This window comes from Phialemonium atrogriseum (assembly GCF_030411735.1).
Source record: "Phialemonium atrogriseum strain 8032-3 unplaced genomic scaffold QBC33scaffold_14, whole genome shotgun sequence".
Lineage (NCBI taxonomy): Eukaryota > Fungi > Ascomycota > Sordariomycetes > Cephalothecales > Cephalothecaceae > Phialemonium > Phialemonium atrogriseum.
The window spans coordinates 519,148-536,799 of NW_026848151.1; the positions used below are offsets into that span (position 1 = coordinate 519,148).

The following is a 17,652-nucleotide window of genomic DNA, read 5'->3' on the forward strand; positions in this document are numbered from 1 at the left end:
ACTTTTGGGGCTTCCAGAGACCCAGAAACCAAATGTCTCAATATTTGATTTTCTTGGGACTTGCATGTTAAAAGTGCGCTGTCACAGGCAAGCTCCAGGGTGAACCAATTGAGGGCAACCCTCGGTTTTATTATGCGCAGTCAGACGTGGAATCAATGGGCCCCCTGAAAGACGAGTTTCCACGCCAACGGGTATCAAATCAAACCGGACGCCCACGAGCCCCCTGCAAACCCATTCAATGCATCCGCATTTTAGACGGGGTCAGCCTGCGCTCCGCTCACCCATGGTTCACTCTCGAATTAGCAACCCTCCCGCTCCCCCTTTTCTCCCCTACCTCACAGTGCATCACAGCAGGTAATGAATGAGGGATGCAGGGTCATCCGCAACCATAACTCAAAACGCCATTAGATGGCTGACCCATGGACATCTGCCACCGCCACCGCCCCCGCCACCGCCACGCCGTCCTCCTCGGCCCGGCAGCGGCACCCGAAGCGGGCGCGGAACTCGGCCGGGTCCATGGGCTCGAGCTCGGCGACGGCCTTCTTGGCGGCTGCGATCTTGGCGTAGCGCCCGCTCGCGGCGACGGCGTGCGCGAGCGTGGTGTCGTGGACGCGCAGGCCGCAGACCACGGCCTCTGACCGGGCGCCGGCGGCGGCGAGGTCGCCTTCTGCGCCGCCGTCGCCGCCGCCACCGCCGGGCGGCAGATCGCGCACGAGGAGGCGCCAATCCTCGCAGTGGAAGCGCAGCTGCATCAGGCTGCCCAGGAGGGTGACGGGGTGCTTGCTGGCGAAGGTGTCGTAGCGCCGCATGTCGGCGAAGTGGGGCTGGACGTGGTCGGCGAAGAAGCGCCGGACCTGGCCGTAGTCGTAGCCCGAGTCGACGAAGACGGCGCCCACGTACGCCTCCAGAACGTCGGGAAGGCACTTCGGCGGCTGCGAGCACCGGACCCAAAAGTCGCGCGCAAAGTCGGCCGCGTCCCGACCGGCCCGGACGGCATCCTCCTGGGCCTGGGCCTGGGCCCCGGTGACCTCGGTGACGTACAGGTGCACATCGCGCTGGACGGCGCCGTCAAAGGTTACGAGGTTCTTGTTGAAGCCCAGTGAGACGGCGAGATAGCCTAGAAAATGATTGCTGACCATGGCCATCTTGTGCTCGGTCAGCCACTGCGGGTCGGCGCCGGGGAACCGGTGGAAGAGGTGGTCGACGCAGACCATGTCGAGGAGTGCGTCCCCAAGAAACTCGAGACGCTGGTAGCTGGGTAGCTTCTCGTAGGAGCGGGATGGATACGAAGGGTGCATGAAGGCGCAGCGGAGGAGACGGGGGTGCTTGAAGGTGTAGCCCAACTTGGCGGCTATCCGACGGGCCATGTCATCCTGTAAGGGGGTAACTTGTGCCGTCTGCCACGCCGGCTTATTGTACGCCGCGTAGTAATCGGACCAGCTAGTCATGGGGTGGTATTTGTCCTTCACCATCGTTGCGACTGCTTGGACCGCCATGTCGAAGTCCCCCTCCTCCCAGGTTGTCAGATACGCAGCTCCGATGACGGCTTCGCAAACATCGGCAATGGATTTGCCCGCAAGTACGTGCGAGGTTTTGGCAGCTTTCCTCTTGCCCTTCTTGAGGGTTAGACCCTCGGGGTACCAGGTTCGTCTGCAGAACGGTATTGAGCGGATATGTTCGTGAAGCTTCATCTCTATGGCATGCTTGAAGAGATTCTTGTTGCAGATGAGCAACATCCTCGATACGTGGTACTCGAACTCGCCATGGTCTGGATTGAGCGTGAAAATAGCAATCGTAGTCGCCATTTTTAAGAAAGAGTCGCCCAGAAGCTCCAGTCTCTCATAGTTGTTGCCCATGCCCCCTTGGAAGGTGACCTCTTCCGGATTGTGCTCGTCTCCTGCTCCGTCACTATCCTTGGTAAAGGCCTCCAGCGCAAGATCGGGCCGGATCGGAAGACCAAGCACCCTGCACATGTCTAAGGCGATGAGGTTTGATTCTATCCGATGTATGATCGCAGGAAAGGTACAGGCCATCGCCACGATATCTGTAGGTAACTGCGAGCGTATCAGCATCCATTGCTACCATACATGGCCACGAACGCCATGCTACTTACAGGTGAGATTTGGAGTGGCTCGAGGATCAGGAAGCACTGTTGAGCCTTGAACTTCTGGTCATCGATGGTGTCGTCTAAGAAGTTGCGGTGGATCGGAAGCAGCTCGGCCTCCACAACCGGTTGATCTTCTTTCCAGGTGGCACGTGTCCGCGACTTGGTCCATAAGCTCACGCTGTAGTTGATAATGTTCTGCGTTGTCGACTTCCAACCTCGGCGTTGCAGCGGGACAACGGAGGCGGGAACAGGGTCCTGTGGCTTCAAATCATGTCGACGGTGGCGAAGGAAGAACTTGTGAGAACCATTCCAGGGGTCAACCACAAACTTGTCTCGGAAGAATTCATCAGGCTCGTCCCCAAGACTCTTGATCTTGTCGGTTTTCGCCACATATTCTAGCGTGTCCCAATCAATGAAGTCCCGTGTATCGTCGTGAGCCGAGAAATTAAAATCGTGTCCATATTTCGACGGGCAAAGGAAATAAGGCAGATCGGCAACGCCATTCTCATATTCTTTGCTGAAGATATCTTCGAAGATCTTCAAGGTAAAAGCCGTGAGACATCCAAGCATATCTTGGTCAGCCTGGATGGGTCGAAAGATCGAAACGCAGTGAGCATCTGAGGAGCGGTCCTCTCCGAAGAATAAAGGAACTCGCGCAACCTGGGGGATGGCCTGCCTGGTAAGTAACAGCAGGGGCCGAGATGGCCGGCCGAGGGACTCTGGCTTCGACAGGGTCAGGACCGCGACATACAACTCCTGTGGAACGCCAAGATACGACCAGATCTCCGGTTTGATGCGCATGTTGTACCTGCTCTGGCTGCCGGAGCCGATGGCCAGCCTGGCGTTGCGCATGGCAGGTAGCTTCTTGGTAAAAACTGGCTGCAGGTGATCGTCAAGATACTTGCCCTTGATAAGCTGAAGGCACATCTCGAACGCTGCTGCGCACTTGGCAACTTGCTTGGTGGAGTGTGGTCTCCCAAGGGCGCTCCGTACAGGAGACTCGCTGGGCAGGATGACTTCGCACTGGAACCCGTCGGGCGCCGAAGTAACCATGTAATCGGCCAACAAGATCGTCTCCGGTGAGTGAGGAAGCGAAGCCACAAAGTTCGCAAGGCAGACCAAACTCGATTTGTAGTTCAGTCTTGCCCCCGATGACGGCACAGTGTATTGCCTCTGTTGCCTCTCCTTCCTCAAGAAGTAGTCCATGTCGAAGTCGTTTCCTGTCAGCCTTCGATCTTCAGGCATGGACTCACAGAACCTTCGCAGCGTTTGCTCGTTGGCCTTGTTCTGGATCACCTTTCTGTTATGGATACCGTTTCCTTGCTCGACCATGTGGATGTACTGCGAATCCTCGTGGCGAGCCCGGCCACGAGATTGGATGTATTGAATCATCGTATTGTAGAGGTCGAACCTGATGATGGTGTTGCAGTCAGGGATGTCAAGCCCTTCCTCGGCCACCGAGGTCGCGAAGATGCAGTTCAGTTCTGCCTTCTTCAACTTGACAATTGTCAGGACATGATCTCGGAACGAGACCCTGGTCTCTCCCGAGTCGGCAGGATTGACTCCCACCTTCCACAGGTTAGTGTGAATTTGAATTCCTAGGAGCTGGGATTGGCAACTTACCAAGACTCCGACTTTCAGGCCCGGTATCTCTATGCCGGGTTGCTGGAACAGGTCAGCCAACATCATGGCGGTCCATCTCTGCTGAACGAACACGATGCATCTCGGTCTCGCGTCCCTGTCGCCGAATTTGTCTTTGAGAATGTTTATGAGCTCAATAACTTTCGACGAAAGAAGACGCTGGTCGACGGCCACGGGAGCGGGCTGGAAGTTTTTAACAACCTCCTTCGCCTCTCGAACCTGATCCAGGTGGTTCTCCAGGTTCGAGTTTGAAGGTCCGTTGTGGAGGAAGTTCCGCTCTATCTTAGCTTCCAGTTTAGGTCCGTCCTTCTCTCTCATGTACAGCGCCCAAAACCGATCGGCACACCACGGCCCGAGCTGTGATGTGGCATCCTTCGAAAACACCAGAGGTCTCTTGAATAGGCTATGGCCATCAAGAAGTTGCTTCAGGGACTGGTAGAGGTCGGTCTCCCAGGGTGAGAGCAGCCGGGCGTATGGAAGGACAAGTTCCGTTTTCGGCTTGCAGATTGTTCTCAGCAGGAAATCAGGGTTGGCAATAGTTGAAATCTGGCTATGAAGTAGGCCCTCGAGCTCAGCTGCGGCTCGGTGGACGTCCACCTGGGCATCTACCGGGGATGCCGTCATGCCAAGGATCCTGGGTTGCCTGTCCTGGTCCTCAACCTGAACATAGAAGTCCTTTATGATCCGGGCATAGGGGTGGTTCTTCTTTGTGTGGTGAGCCTCGTCAAAGATCAGGAGGTTAATCTGGCTCATCTGGATATACGAGTGGTGCAGGCACTTGTAGAGTATTTCTGCAGTGCAGACGATGACCATGTTTTCGGCAAATGCCTTGTCCCATAGTTCCTTTCTCCAAATATGATCCACCATCTCTCCGCAGAACTTCTCAATGGGGTGGTCTAGGTTGCATTCGAGCATAGAATGCTGCTGGAAAACCAGGGCGACCTTGTCGACCAGGAAAAAGGAGATCCTCCTCTGTTTTCCGCTGGCCTGGTCTTCAAGTTCTTTCTCGATAGTCCACCGTAATAGCAGCGCGGCAATAAGTGTCTTGCCCGAACCTGTCCAGACAGTTAGCTGTAATACCAAGGCCGAGGGATCTAGCACACACCAGTGTCAAGAACAGCGATGGTGTTTTGTTGCTTTGCCTTTTCGAACAACTCGATTTGGTAGTCTCGGGGGCTGGTGATGATTCTCTGTTTGTCGAGGTCCCTTGCTATGCCACCGACCAGACCATGGACCAACCTCTTATCGCCGCGAGCTGGGCAATTTCTAGACGCTTCTGAGAGCTGTCCTTGGTTGTTTTCAATCCACTGATCAAACGCCGCAACGTCTGCCCGTCTCTTCTGGGACATATTCATAGGCAGGCTATCAGTAGCTGTGCCGTGGCTCTTGTCGTCATCATAGTCGCTGTCATCATCCATCTCATCATCGGGGCTGTTGTCACGAGAATCTGCAAGCTCGATTAAAGAGCCGGAGTTCATGTCGGCAGGCACACCGGTGCCCTTCCCAGACGGATCGCCCTCCAGCCGAGGAGATGCCATGGTTTGGCAGTATGTTAATGTTAGAAGTCCCCCGTCTTGTTTCTAGAAGAAAACAAATAGCTAGATCGCAGTGAATGAGGGGTGATGGTCCTACCCTTAAAAATGAGGAAGGCGCAAGTGGGCAGGATGGGGAAGTGAGGTAGGTATTTCTGGAAGTAAGTGGTGGTAGGTAGCTGAGAGAATTTCGGGCTGTTTGAGTGCGAGAAAGGCACAATGACTGTTGGTCCTCAGAAGTTCCTCGCTGGCAGGCCACTTGCTCGATCCGCAAACTGGCGACCTTGATACTCACCTCTTTGCAGGTCTAAAAGGTGGTTAAGTGATCAGTGAACAGACGTGCGAACGTGAGAGGTAGAGAGAGAGACCGTCAAATTTGAAGCAAACAACACGGAAATCAACAAATTGAATGGAAATATTATTCCAAATCCCACCGACACTTTCTATATTTTTTCAGAAATTCAAACCAGTCAACCATCATTTCCGAGATGCACATTGATCTTCACCATGATAGTTAGAGTATCAAACGGCCGATTTCTGTCTCCTGTGGGACTGCAAGCTGCAAGGATATGACAGGGATCTTCCCGCGGGTGCCCCACATCATCTGCCAACCCCTGCCCGCCCTGATAACCTTGATAAGAGCTACTGACCCGACGCGGGGCAAAAGTGGCAGAAAATACAAACCTGGCAGCTTCAATGGAACCTGAGCGACAAGTACATACATACCTCGTATATCGTGGTTCACCGCCTTCCTGCTTGAGGACACTGATAATCTATTAGATGACATTCCTCTCATCTGCCGCATAAGACCCGTCATTAGTCTGATCTTCAAATTTCCCACACCATGGACGGCGAACCTAGATCTCTGAAATCCATCTTCGCCGAGGCTGAGGAGAAACGCCTTTCTCTCGAAGGCACCTACGAAGCTGCTTCTCCAAGCTATCGCGATGACATCTCAGCCGCGATCCAGGGTTACCAAAGCTGCCTTTCGACGATCAGCCAGGTATCCCTGTTCAGTCCCAACGAATCCGCCGACGATATCTCCACGTCCGACCTCCCATACCTGCTTGTCAACTACCACCTCGCCGAGCTGATCCAAAAGGCCCCCGCCTCCACCCCACAAGACCGCAAGCGCATCCTAGCCGGCGCCCGCGACGCCTACGACCGCTACCTGCACCTCCTCGACAGCTACAGCCTCCTCACCGACGCGCACGCCAAGCTCCTCTCCCGCTACGCCGAGGACCCCGCCTCATTCAGCACCGTCTCCGGCAGCGCCGCCGACGCGACCGCCCGGCGCAACGCCAAGATCGCCAACTTCAGGGCCGAGAAGGAGCTGCGCCAGAGGCTCAACTTCCTGCGGCGGCGGCCGGGCTACGCCGACCCGGACTCGCGCGAAGCCGGCGGCGACGAGGAGGCCGTCCGGGCCGTCCACCTCGCACACCTCGCCTACGCCGCCCACATGGCCTTCCAGGGCCTCGAGTCGCTCAACCGCGAGCTCGACGTCATCGCCCAGGCGCCCCCGCCCGGCGAGCCGGTGCCGCCGGCGGCCTCGGCCGAGGCGGACGAGCGGCGGCGGAGGGCCGAGGCGGACGCGTACAGCGACAGGGTGGACGGGCCGGCGGGGGGCCTGAGGGGCGTGGGAGGCCCGCTGCTGAGCGGGCAGGGGAAGCCGCTGCAGCCGTTCACGCTGGTGGGGAACCGGCAGGAGCTGGCGAGGGGGGTGTTCCGGCCGGGTCACAACCTGCCGACCATGTCGATCGACGAGTACCTGGAGGAGGAGCGGCGGAGGGGCGGCATCATTGAGGGCGGTGGCGAGGCGAGCATGCGGGTGCCGGAGCCAGACGAGGACGACTTTGATAAGGCGGATGCGGATACGATGAAGGCGAGGGAGTGGGACGAGTTCACGGAGGCGAATCCGAGGGGGAGCGGGAATACGTTTAATAGGGGGTGAAAGAAGCTCTTCTGGGGGGTAGAAGGCTCTAGAAATGATGATCGCCGATTACAATATACATACCAGGGCTGAATAGTAACGCTGGGTGGAAGGACGAGTATGGGAAGATCGCAAATCAATGGTCCTTTTGATTCATCTCTAATACGGTATGAAATCCATGCCAATGGAAGGCTAATGGCCGTGTAATGGTCATTACATTTTGCTTTGTCCCATTCCTCATACCTGTATCCATATACCAACAAGACCGACGTTTTCAAAGCACGAAACGATATAAGCTTCGTTCCACCAAGAAAAAACCACTCTCCCAGTCGACGCCACGACGACCACAGTAAAAAAAGCTAGCCACCGTTGTCTCAAACGTGGAAAGAAGGTACCCCTTCAGAGCATCTCGAAGTCGGAGAGGTCGCCCTCAGCGCTCCCGGCCGACAACGTGTCGTCAGAAAACATCTCGTCCTCGACCTCGTAGTCGACCGTCGACGAAACCGTTCTGGAATCGCCGTCATCACCGACATCCCCGTCGACGTACATCATCAAGGCCTGCCCGAAAACCTGATGCTCGGCGGGTTCATGGCACATGGCGTCAGCAAACTCGTTATCGCTGACCACGAACTGCTCGGACCCGTGGGCCAGGCGGGCCGGAGTGGCGGTCGACGCGGAGCCGCCCTGGGCGTCGAGGCTGCGCGGCACGTCGTCGACTGCGAGGCCGTCCAAGCCGAGGTCGCTGATGCTCGCCGTGTGCGTCACGGTCGCGGCATCGGTGCCGGCAGCGTCGGTATACGCAGCCACGGTCCAGCCGGTATGATAGGCCGGACCGGGCTCGCTCGGCCCCATCTCCGCGGGCGGGACGGCGTCCTGGAAGACGCCGCCGGACCCGTCGTCACAGCCCCCGGCCCAAATGGGGAGGAACTTGAGCTCGCTCTCCTCCAGCTTCCGGATGATGTGGTCGCTTACCACCATTGGAGGGCCCTGGGCGTCGTTCTCCCAGTCGGTACCCAGAACGTCGGTAACGAGTTGTCCTAGCTTGGTTGATACCTGATCGATGAAGGCTTGTGAGTTGAACCTCGGCGGCGCCCGAGAATCGGAATGTTCATTGAGAGCTGTAATGTGGGTGTCCAGGAGGTCGGTTGTTGTTGCCATGCTTATGAGCCTGTTGAAGTCTTGTGTGAGGCTCTTGAGAGAGGATACTCCGTATATCTTGTTCCAAAACTCATGGCATTCTACCCGTAGATTCTGCCAGAAAAAGGGGCAGAGAGCTCTCTGATAGTTGTTGAGCTTCCCCTGCAGGTATGCCATATCGGCGAGCTGATCTTTAGGAGTATAGTGCAGGCGCTGAGCCTCTATGAGATCCGCGAGAGGCCCTGATTCTGGCGAGCGCCGAAGTGCGAGACTCACATGGTCTTGAAAGCAAACTTGGATATGGTTGACCAGCTTCTGGTATACAAGTCCAAGGTTACGAGCCGTGGCCAAGCCACCGACCGCTTGAGCGTCGGTAATCAAGGGGCAGAAGAGTCGGAGCCTCTTCCACTCGGGTATACCGAGGTCATCCAAGGCGGTATCTGAAGTGATTGCATCGAATTTTCTCTTAATCCGCTCATAGAAAGCAATGCCTGCGTGTTCGACGGGGTCCATCGGCATGTCTCCATAGTCTCCTCGCTCCCGGTTTGCCCAGGTCAGGGGTGGGCGCCGATGAGGGCGGACGCTTGCAGCATGGTCGATGGCAAAGTCGTTGACCAATACTTTGAACGAGGTCACAAGAACATCGGGAATCCGCAAAGCAAGGGCGACCTTGAAGGATTCCTCGGGGAAAATCTCCATGAACTTTGTGTTTGGCGTAGCCAGGAACCATTGAGCGACGCTGTCCCTCTATACCCCGTATTAGCAAACGTGTACTCAACTCCATCTATAGGCTGTGACGGGAGCACTCACAATGACTGATGTGACCTCTAGGCTAATGGCAATGTGAACCAGTGTCCACATCCGGGTGGCGGAGTTGATTAGTAGGTCAGCCCCATTGATCGCGCGGAGGAGGCGGACGATATTGACTCGATGGCGGACTTCGCAATAATCGTCGATCTGCCTGAATCTTGGCACATGAGGACCGGCGAAGATGCCGGGAATCTTCTTCTGTTGCCGCGATCCGTCACAGTACTCGTTCTGGTATTGCACACAGCAGCACCTGTCATCGTGGCCCAGTACGAGAACTGCCCCGACGGGCTTATTGGCAAAAGGCCTGTGGCCCGTTGCAATGATTTCATCGGCCGTGTATTGTCCTGCGAGGAACCACAGTTTGGTAGCCTTGGGTAGCCACAGCGAAGCGACGAGATCGGCCCGCTCGGCTCCTTCTGAAGGGGGTGTCAAGTCGATGACATACTCAACACCCGCGGGAAGTTGTTGAAGGTTATGGCGACGACGGATTCGCTCCTGTCGCCGAGGAGCAAGCATTGCTTGAATCTTTGCCGACCCAGTGGCCATAAGCTTGTCATAATCCACTCGCACTTGATAGACGGGTTTGAATGCACAGCCATTGCAATCTGCACCAGGATTGTCGGGGAATTGTACGATTGCAAGCACGGATCCTGTTGTAAACTCATGCTCTGATTGATGAATGGAGCTGAGTTCAAATTGATGGCGGTTCATGGCCATGATTTCGGCCGGGGTAGTGTCCATATTCACGGTGTTGGTAATGAAGTATACTCTCAAGGTAAATCTAGGCAGAGAGCACCCATTCAATCAAGAAGTTCGGAGCAAAATGGGTGCTTGCAAAGGAAATTCAGGGGGCGCAATGGGGGGGGAGAGATGGAAGGGGGGAAGGAGTTGATAGCGAGGATGATGCAGATAATGCAGCTTCGCAAGGTCAACAGACAGGTATGTCTCTAGTCGAATTCAAACTTGCGAATATGACAGGGAGAGATCCAGATTGTAGGAGTGATGGAAGGGCGACTGGGACTGGCCAAGATTACATAGATGTAGAAGCCAATGATCAATAACTCTCAAGCCGTTAAGAGATTGGAAATGCGGGCAGGATCGCCGTAATGACATTGGGAGTCGCTGTCAAAGTCGAGGCAGCGGGGAAAGAGACCAGGGCGAGGAGGCTCTCTGGAGGTGCGAATAGACTTGGCTAGGCAACAGGATCGATCTGGCAGGCATGCATAACCCCCTCGTCTCATTGGATGTCGACATCATCTTGTGTTCCCAAAGTGCATGCAGTGACGAAGGATCACTTGAAAGTACAATTAGTCAGTGAACCTTTGAGACATAGCTGACTACCTACCTACCCTGCCTTTAACTGCACCCTGGGGACTGAATATCACTTGATGGGGTGTAAGGAGACGCCCATTTCGACATCAGCCTCCGTTAACTTCTACGTCTCTAGCTAGAAGTAGGACCAAGCGCTACTATAGCAATTACTTAATCACTTGCAAGGAACGTTATTGTGGGAGTGAGTGCTTTTGCATAATGAAATCGATGGTGAATGTGATGGGGTACAAGTGGACGTGGAATAGTTGATGCTCTTGGATGATGACCACCAACCTGTTGCATGTCTACTTACCTAACCTACCTGTAGGCAGTTACTCACCTGGATTGCTCGAGACACCCCTCCCTACCTTAAATCAGGCCAAGATAACGCGCACCCCACAAGAATGGTACAATTTATTAGGTGTTGCTGCTGTATTCTATGCGTCGTGAGGCAGTAATTGCTCATTTTTATGTACACCGTACAGATTAGGTAGCACCATCCGCTTTCGGTTATCCATGACAACGATCCAGATCCCCGCATCCTGGCTGGGTGCATTCGGCATTGTGTCGCGTGCCCGGCCGGGCCTGTGGATCTTTCGCCCAAGCTCCTCACTTGCCTTCCGACTTATAAAATCATTCGATTTCTCATCCCGGCCCAAAATCTGTGGGACCTCGACACCATCTCGTTGCCTGCCGTACTTGCCAGATCGAATCCCCTCAGAGTATTCCTCTCGGCCTACGCGATTGTTGTCTTTTGAACCTCTCTCGACGTAAATAAAGCACCGCCTTGTCCACGCCAACCTCACCGCCCAACCCAAGCAATGGACCGTGCTAACCCCAAAGCCTCGACAAATACCGGGATACTCCGCCCCCTACTGTCAGTTTGATAACCCCCCCCAAAAAAAAAACAAATTCCGTTGCCCTCCCCAGCTTCACCTGGCCTCGACGGGACCAACCGAGAACCCCAAGCTGACCGACCCTCCCTCCAGCCGTCGCCCCGGTCTTCTAGTCTTCACCGTCGCCGTAGCAGGCTCCGCCGTGGCGGTCAAGTACATGGCGTCGAGGATGAAGGACAACGAGCTCGCGCAGAAGAACTCGGACTCGCCCAACTTCTACGTCAGCGTCGATCGCAGCGGAGGAGGCGTATGAAGGGAGGATCGGACCACATAAAGAAAGAAGCCCCTAACCGAACATGCCGGGGATCTCGATGGTGGCGTATAACCGAGGCAGAAACGACGTCCCCCATCTTCCTTCGCCCAAACCCCTCCTTGAGATTTGAAGCACCGGCAGTTTAATACCTAATTCGACCGCAACTGCTCACGAGACGACCCTATATCTAATGGTGGGTTGTATGGGGGTCTGGGGTTCTCCATGGCTCACTTTGGGAGGGTGGGAGGTTAGAGGAAGTCCATGAACTCCCCTCATGCTTCTGCTTCAGGCTCGTGCTTGAATGGTTCTGCTTGCATGGTCGGTAATATGGGTAACTTGGGCACTTGTACAAATACGGGTTGTGGCTCTTGGTTGATTGCATACTTCGCATGGCTGTAGAACAGTTTTGCCTTTAGAAATGGATGTGTTAATACGGACGGGGATGGCATCAGAGCTGGATTCGAGGAGTTTCACGGCGCGCGCTATGGGTCTTGGGAGAACCGTGCCATCTCTTCATCCACTTCACTGGAGAGGGTAACTTAGGTAGAATGGCATGAATGGAAGTCAAAATGCGGAAATTAATGAATTATGTCATGGCGTCCTTGCCTCTCACCTGTGAAGGAGACGGACGACCTCGATCTGCTGCTCGCACACAAATGCTATCGAACCAAGAGCGGAAAATGAGATACCCATGCCAGGACAGCCAGATTCAAAACCGACGTGATGAACTCAAGCCGGGAACTGGGACATGAACCCCCGCACCAAATGCCAGATCCAGAACGCCCCGTCCAATGCAAAGAAAGCATGCCACCCGTCGTAGCAAAACGCCGCTGATATATGCAGAACGAGAACCAAACACAGCCCCTGCCCTCCACCGTTCCAGTCTGCGCACCTCGCCCCCCTCAGAAGGAGCTCCCCCTCCTCGTGAAACTGGTATCCTCCTCGAGACCAGCCCAATCATCTCCATTGTCATCCGTGTCAGACATCTCCACGGCCTTCCCCTTCCCCTTGTCCTTGCTCTTCCCCCTCAGTTCGTGTGGCCCCATCCCGACTCTCTCTTCGCCCAGGCTCCTGCGACTCGCGGGCCGCCTGTCGCCGCCCCTCGCGGCGGCGGTGGTCTTTGACCTCCTCAGCCCCCCGCCGCCGCGCCCCCGCGCAGCGGCTACCTCGATCAGAGCTGGCCCGGCGGAGCCTGAAGTCGAACTAGACCTAACCCGATACCGGAGCCCCGGTCCAAGCCCGGTCCCCTTCCGACCGTCGTTGCCGTCGTCCCCGGAGTTCTGTGCCGTGCTGGGCACGGCGCTGCGCAGCACCCGCATCTCGCGCACCACGTCGCCGAGGCTCTCCTCCAGCGTCTTCATCTTGGCCAGCATCAGCCGGCTCATGCGGTTGTTGCTGTCCCGCTCGGCGGCGCCGGCGCTCTTAGCCGCCAGGTTCAGGTGCGGCGTCATGGCCAGGGCCATCTGCGTGGCGAAGCTGGACGGCACCGCCCCGAGCGTGTCGTCCGCCGCCATGGCCGCGTTGAGCTCTGATGACGGGTCCTGGTCGACCGACGAGCGGCGGCGCGGCGCGGCCTGCCGGGCGGGGATGTCGAGGCCTAGCAGCGCGGAGCGGTTGAATGCCGTGCGGGCTACATCGCGGGCGGGGAGGACCGGCTGTGGCCGGGAAGCCGTGTAGAGGGACCGGCGGGGGGACGCGTGGCCGGCGGCGCCAGCAGGGGAAAAATCGGCGGGAATATGCCGGTTAATGGGTGGCCGTGGGGTGACATTCGATGCCGGCTCCAGGGACCCAGCGGGGGAGCCGCGAGGACTCGGCGCCTCCTGCGGAGCATAGAGGATCGTATTCGTGGACATTGTCCGATTATGCAACCCGCGGCGGCGGGAAGGCCCCGCGCGAGGCGACGCTGGTGTCTTCTGTTCCTGATGTACCGAGGGTCCAGGTGGCGTAGAGGCGAGGTTCCCGAAACGAGTTGCAATCGGTGTCGCGAAAGTCTCGTCCTCTTCGATTATTGGCTGGCGAGCTCTGTCGTGCTCGGCAGCATTCGTAGCATTGTCCTCTTCCTCTTCATCGTTAGTCACGAGCTCATCATCGCCGTCCGCATCTGTGTGGTTATGAACCTCGGCTGCATGATCCCGCCGAGATATACCCTCGTAGTAGAAGTCGGGTGCCATGGGGTAGGCCGCGTTCGACATGAGATCCGCAGGATCACTTGCGACAGACCGCGCGTCGGAGAAGTGCCGGAACCTCCTTGACCTGTCTCGGTTCACACTCAGCTTCCTCTGCCACTCGTTCACGGACCGACTGTCAATGGTAGAGTAGTTGCGCGGCGAGTTCGCATATTCGCCTTCGTGTTGGTCCATCCATGTGCGTATCGCGTTTTGCGTCTTCCTCCTCTCATGCCGTCTCTGTGTTCGCAAAGTAGCCAAGTCGGGAGCTCGCCGAAACACCTCTTCCAAGGCGCGGTCCTTCTGAAACCCCACCACGGATCCTTCACGGACCCGGACGTTGGGGCTGAAGAGAGCTGCCCGGCTTGCCGGGTCTGCGAGAGAAACAGCCCGTTGCCAACTGCGGCCTGGATTTTCCACCAGGTCCGTCGGGTCGTACATGGACGGGGCTAAGAAGTATCTCTCATAGACGTAGATGCAAAACAGAAGCGGGAAGTGGGTGACCTTGATGACGAATCTGTTGAGCCAAACAAACTGCCTCAACGGCATGCAATATCTCAGGGGTATGAGAGCCCACGCAAAGATATTGCCGGGGGCAACATAGGAGAAGAGGGCATCATTCTTGATCTCCGAGATTGTGTTGATAGCGAACAGAAATCTGTGACCAGGTGGTTAGGTCTCAATTCCGAATGTTCTCCCCGAGTTACGACACTTACTGATGCTCCTCGGACGCATTCGAGGCGATCGACATGAACGAGTTTGTTAGGACCGTGATAAGGATCGTTCTGGCAGCCGCTGTCAGCTAGGGGTTCACACACACAACGAGATAAGCTGAACGACGGCGAAACTCACACGACTACGAAGTGGCAAATGATAAGAAACAGACCCATGAGGGTCTTGCCCAGCCAATCGTACTTTGGCCAACTGCGAAACAGATTAGTGGTCATATATAAGGGGTACCGAGAATCCGAGGGACGAACTTACACTTCCCAGGCCGCAGGGGTGAAGCCCATGAGTATCTGGAATATCTTGTACGCAACTTCGGCACCGCCATTGTTATTTGTCGAGAGCGTGAAGAAGACGAAAAACCCGCTGCACGAGATGAGAATGAGGATGAAGACCGCGGCGAGGTCGAGGGCCATCAATCTAAATGCTATCAGCAACTGGGAGAAGTACTGATAGTGGTCCAGAACGCTGAAGATGCGAGGCAGCAGTAGAATTGCATTCGCCGCGAGGACGTCATATGCGTTCTCGTTCCATCTGTTGGTATCAATGACGAAGACGCCGTAGATCCGCATACAATAGTAGACGATCAGAAGCAGCAGGATGCCGAGATCGAAAATATTCCAGAAACTCATGATATAGAGCGAGAAGCCCTGCTCGGTAAAGCCGACAAGCTCGTCGAGCATGAAGCCGGCGCTCCAGAACCAGAAGACAAGCTCTAGCGAGGTGATGCGCTGCGATCTCTGGATGAGAACGGCAAGGAAAAGGCCAATCAAGACGGCGAGGGAGCACGTGGACAGGATCTGCCTGTAGCGCGGGACCCGAAGCCGAGACAACTTGAACAAGGATGCATTCCTGGGGTCATAGAGGGTCGCAGTCCGGCGGCCAGGGGCGACACCTTGATACCGCATCGGCTCCTCTTTCCCTGGCTGCTGGCTTGCAAGTAGAGGGGTCCTCTGGTCACTCTGCCGCCGTGGCCCCTGGCTGTTTACCGGATTGGCCACCGAGGGTCGGCGATGGAGGGCATCCGCGGAGGAGTAGAAGCTGATGGCACCGCTCCAGATGGCTTCTAGCTGTTGCACGACGAGAGGGTGAGCAAGGAAGTGCTTGGCAGATGCTCTGATGGCGACCTCGAGGGTAGAGGTCCTGACGACGCCCTGTTTCACTTTGCCTCCGGGAGTGATCGGGGTCATGGATCCGGGAATGCCGCGGAGCGGGTAGAAGTCATAGGATAGAGCATCTATGAGCTCGCGAGTGGAGTATTCCTTGAGCAACTTGATTGCCAGCAATTCACAGACTTTAGACCGCGTACTACTTGTCCCTGCATTGCCGGGATAGAGCTGTCGTTCCTTGGCAAATTGTAGACAATTTGCCATCAAGGCATACAAGGTTGCCGTGGAGAAGTGGTGGGCACGTATCTGTTGCTGCATTGGCTTGACGAGGAACTGGGAGACCTGGGGGGATCTCAGTTGCTCCCATGTCAGCGTCGTCTCGGTTCTCGCCTGGACGATGATTCGTATTGCATGTGTTATCGAGTAGACGGGCAGCGAGTCTGGGGGAACAAATGGTTAGGTATCTACGAGATTGTGCGAGGGTGGTGCGGGTCAATGGCATACCCAAATGTGACGAGGAGTAGAGGGGCAAGACATTGCTGGGCTGAGGCAGGCCGTCCTCGTTATCATCCCCTCCGCGATACCGGGGCTGCCCATCTTCGTTGGAATCGTCGTCGTCATCATCGTCGTCGAGCTCGGTGAAGTCTGCGGTGGCATGCCGAGGCTGGAAGTAGTCTCCATGCCGGGCGGGGCCAGGAGACAACGGCTCCGGGTCCTGTTGGGAGCGTTGACCGCGCTGGAAGGAACGCAGGAGCAGCGACATGATTTTCTTCCTGTTGAGCGTATGTATTACCCGTCCCTCAATGCTTGCAAGTCCTCTACGGCGCCATTTGAGGTTTGATGGAACAGAAACCTTCCCTGGGCAAGGAGCCACAGGTAGACGGTAAGGAGGAAGAAGAAGGGAAGGATGAAGCCGTGATGGAGAAAGTGGCTGCCGCCCGAGGCTGCACACACTCACTGCACTGCACACACCGCACGGCAGGCCCCAAAATCCACCACAATCGGCAGGCAAAGAAATGCCCCAGGATCTACGAGGAACAGGAGAAACAGGCAAATTGTCGACGGTTCGGTGTGGGGTCCGGCATTAATAAAATGTGCGGCCGGTTCAGAACGACGCGCGTGAAGCGCGACTGAGGACAGAAGGACTCGATGAGGGGAGGTCAGTTTGAGATTATGTCTTTAGTGCATGCAGGGTGGGCGAGGCCAGGAGGCCAGGGTTTCCCTGCTGGGGAATTGGCCGTACCAGAGCCGCCAGTAGAAATGATGCAACAGCCGTGGTCAAAGGTCAGCAGGGACGTGCATCCTCCTGACCGTCTCTACACCCTCCTTCATCTTGAACTGCCATATCTTGCATTCTTAGTGCGTACAAATTCACATGACTGGATACCAAGATAGGTGGAACGGGTGGTCACGAAGCACCTATCAAAAGTCGGTCAGGCAAAGAATGGAAACCAACAGTCATTCCACTACCTTACGCAGCACGCTAATAATGCCTTGATGCAAGAAAGTGACCAGATCCGAGGGTGTGTAAGGGTGTGGGGGGCGAACCTCGTAACTGCAGGTTGCAGTCTGCATGCAGTCCTCTGCAGGTTGCAGAGCAGTCAGCCAACGTTGAGACAATTAATCACCACGGCTAATAGCCCTCCGATGTTCGAACAGCATCCCGCATTTGCAACAGCCACAGGATATACATACATACACGATCTCCACCACTGGAGGTCTGTCTCAGTTGCAGTCCCAGGGACCAGGCTGGTGGAGGGTGCACGTTAATCGCACGCTAACCGAAATGCTGAAATCTGAACTCAAACCTCGAGTTTCGTTTCGTTTTGCAAGAAAGCCGATGTTTGAGGTTCGGCCTCTGATTGGCAGACAGCCCGGTGGGTGCCACACCAATGGGCCCTAGAAAAGCTTGGCCATTGCTGCATCGGAGCTAAAGTTCCAGTTGCTATTTGTGACGCCCATTGCATAGTGCATTGCCCATTCTTTGTCAGTGTTCATCACCAGAGTGCATGAAAAGTCGAAACTCGAAGACTGT

General features: G+C 56.0%; 5 protein-coding genes across 5 annotated transcripts; 2 read left to right on the forward strand and 3 right to left on the reverse strand.

The window, feature by feature from the left end:
* Positions 1-36: 36 nt before the first annotated feature.
* QBC33DRAFT_588156 (uncharacterized protein) lies at positions 37-5,786 on the reverse strand. Its single transcript, XM_060431534.1, has 4 exons — positions 4,854-5,786; positions 3,731-4,803; positions 2,114-3,676; positions 37-2,054 (listed from the first exon to the last, which is right to left on the reverse strand). The coding sequence occupies exons 1-4, from the start codon at positions 5,284-5,286 to the stop codon at positions 405-407; spliced, it is 4,719 nt and encodes a 1,572-aa protein (XP_060283039.1). The 5' UTR covers positions 5,287-5,786; the 3' UTR covers positions 37-404.
* A 171-nt stretch (positions 5,787-5,957) lies between these two features.
* Positions 5,958-7,384, forward strand: QBC33DRAFT_588162 (TAP42-like protein). The gene has a single exon (XM_060431535.1). The coding sequence runs from the start codon at positions 6,125-6,127 to the stop codon at positions 7,229-7,231; it is 1,107 nt and encodes a 368-aa protein (XP_060283040.1). The 5' UTR covers positions 5,958-6,124; the 3' UTR covers positions 7,232-7,384.
* Positions 7,385-10,059, reverse strand: QBC33DRAFT_90547 (uncharacterized protein). The gene is made up of 2 exons (XM_060433170.1): positions 9,158-10,059; positions 7,385-9,094 (listed from the first exon to the last, which is right to left on the reverse strand). The coding sequence occupies exons 1-2, from the start codon at positions 9,896-9,898 to the stop codon at positions 7,610-7,612; spliced, it is 2,226 nt and encodes a 741-aa protein (XP_060283041.1). The 5' UTR covers positions 9,899-10,059; the 3' UTR covers positions 7,385-7,609.
* Positions 10,060-11,289: 1,230 nt separating this feature from the next.
* On the forward strand, positions 11,290-11,617 carry QBC33DRAFT_559556 (uncharacterized protein; the record flags this gene model as incomplete). Its single annotated transcript, XM_060429982.1, has 2 exons — positions 11,290-11,345; positions 11,458-11,617. 2 exons carry the CDS (start codon positions 11,290-11,292, stop codon positions 11,615-11,617), a joined length of 216 nt encoding a protein of 71 aa, XP_060283042.1.
* A 646-nt stretch (positions 11,618-12,263) lies between these two features.
* Positions 12,264-16,573, reverse strand: QBC33DRAFT_90579 (uncharacterized protein). Its single transcript, XM_060433171.1, has 5 exons — positions 16,122-16,573; positions 14,767-16,057; positions 14,635-14,706; positions 14,499-14,567; positions 12,264-14,440 (listed from the first exon to the last, which is right to left on the reverse strand). Exons 1-5 carry the CDS (start codon positions 16,378-16,380, stop codon positions 12,520-12,522), a joined length of 3,612 nt encoding a protein of 1,203 aa, XP_060283043.1. The 5' UTR covers positions 16,381-16,573; the 3' UTR covers positions 12,264-12,519.
* Between the last annotated feature and the right edge of the window lie 1,079 nt (positions 16,574-17,652).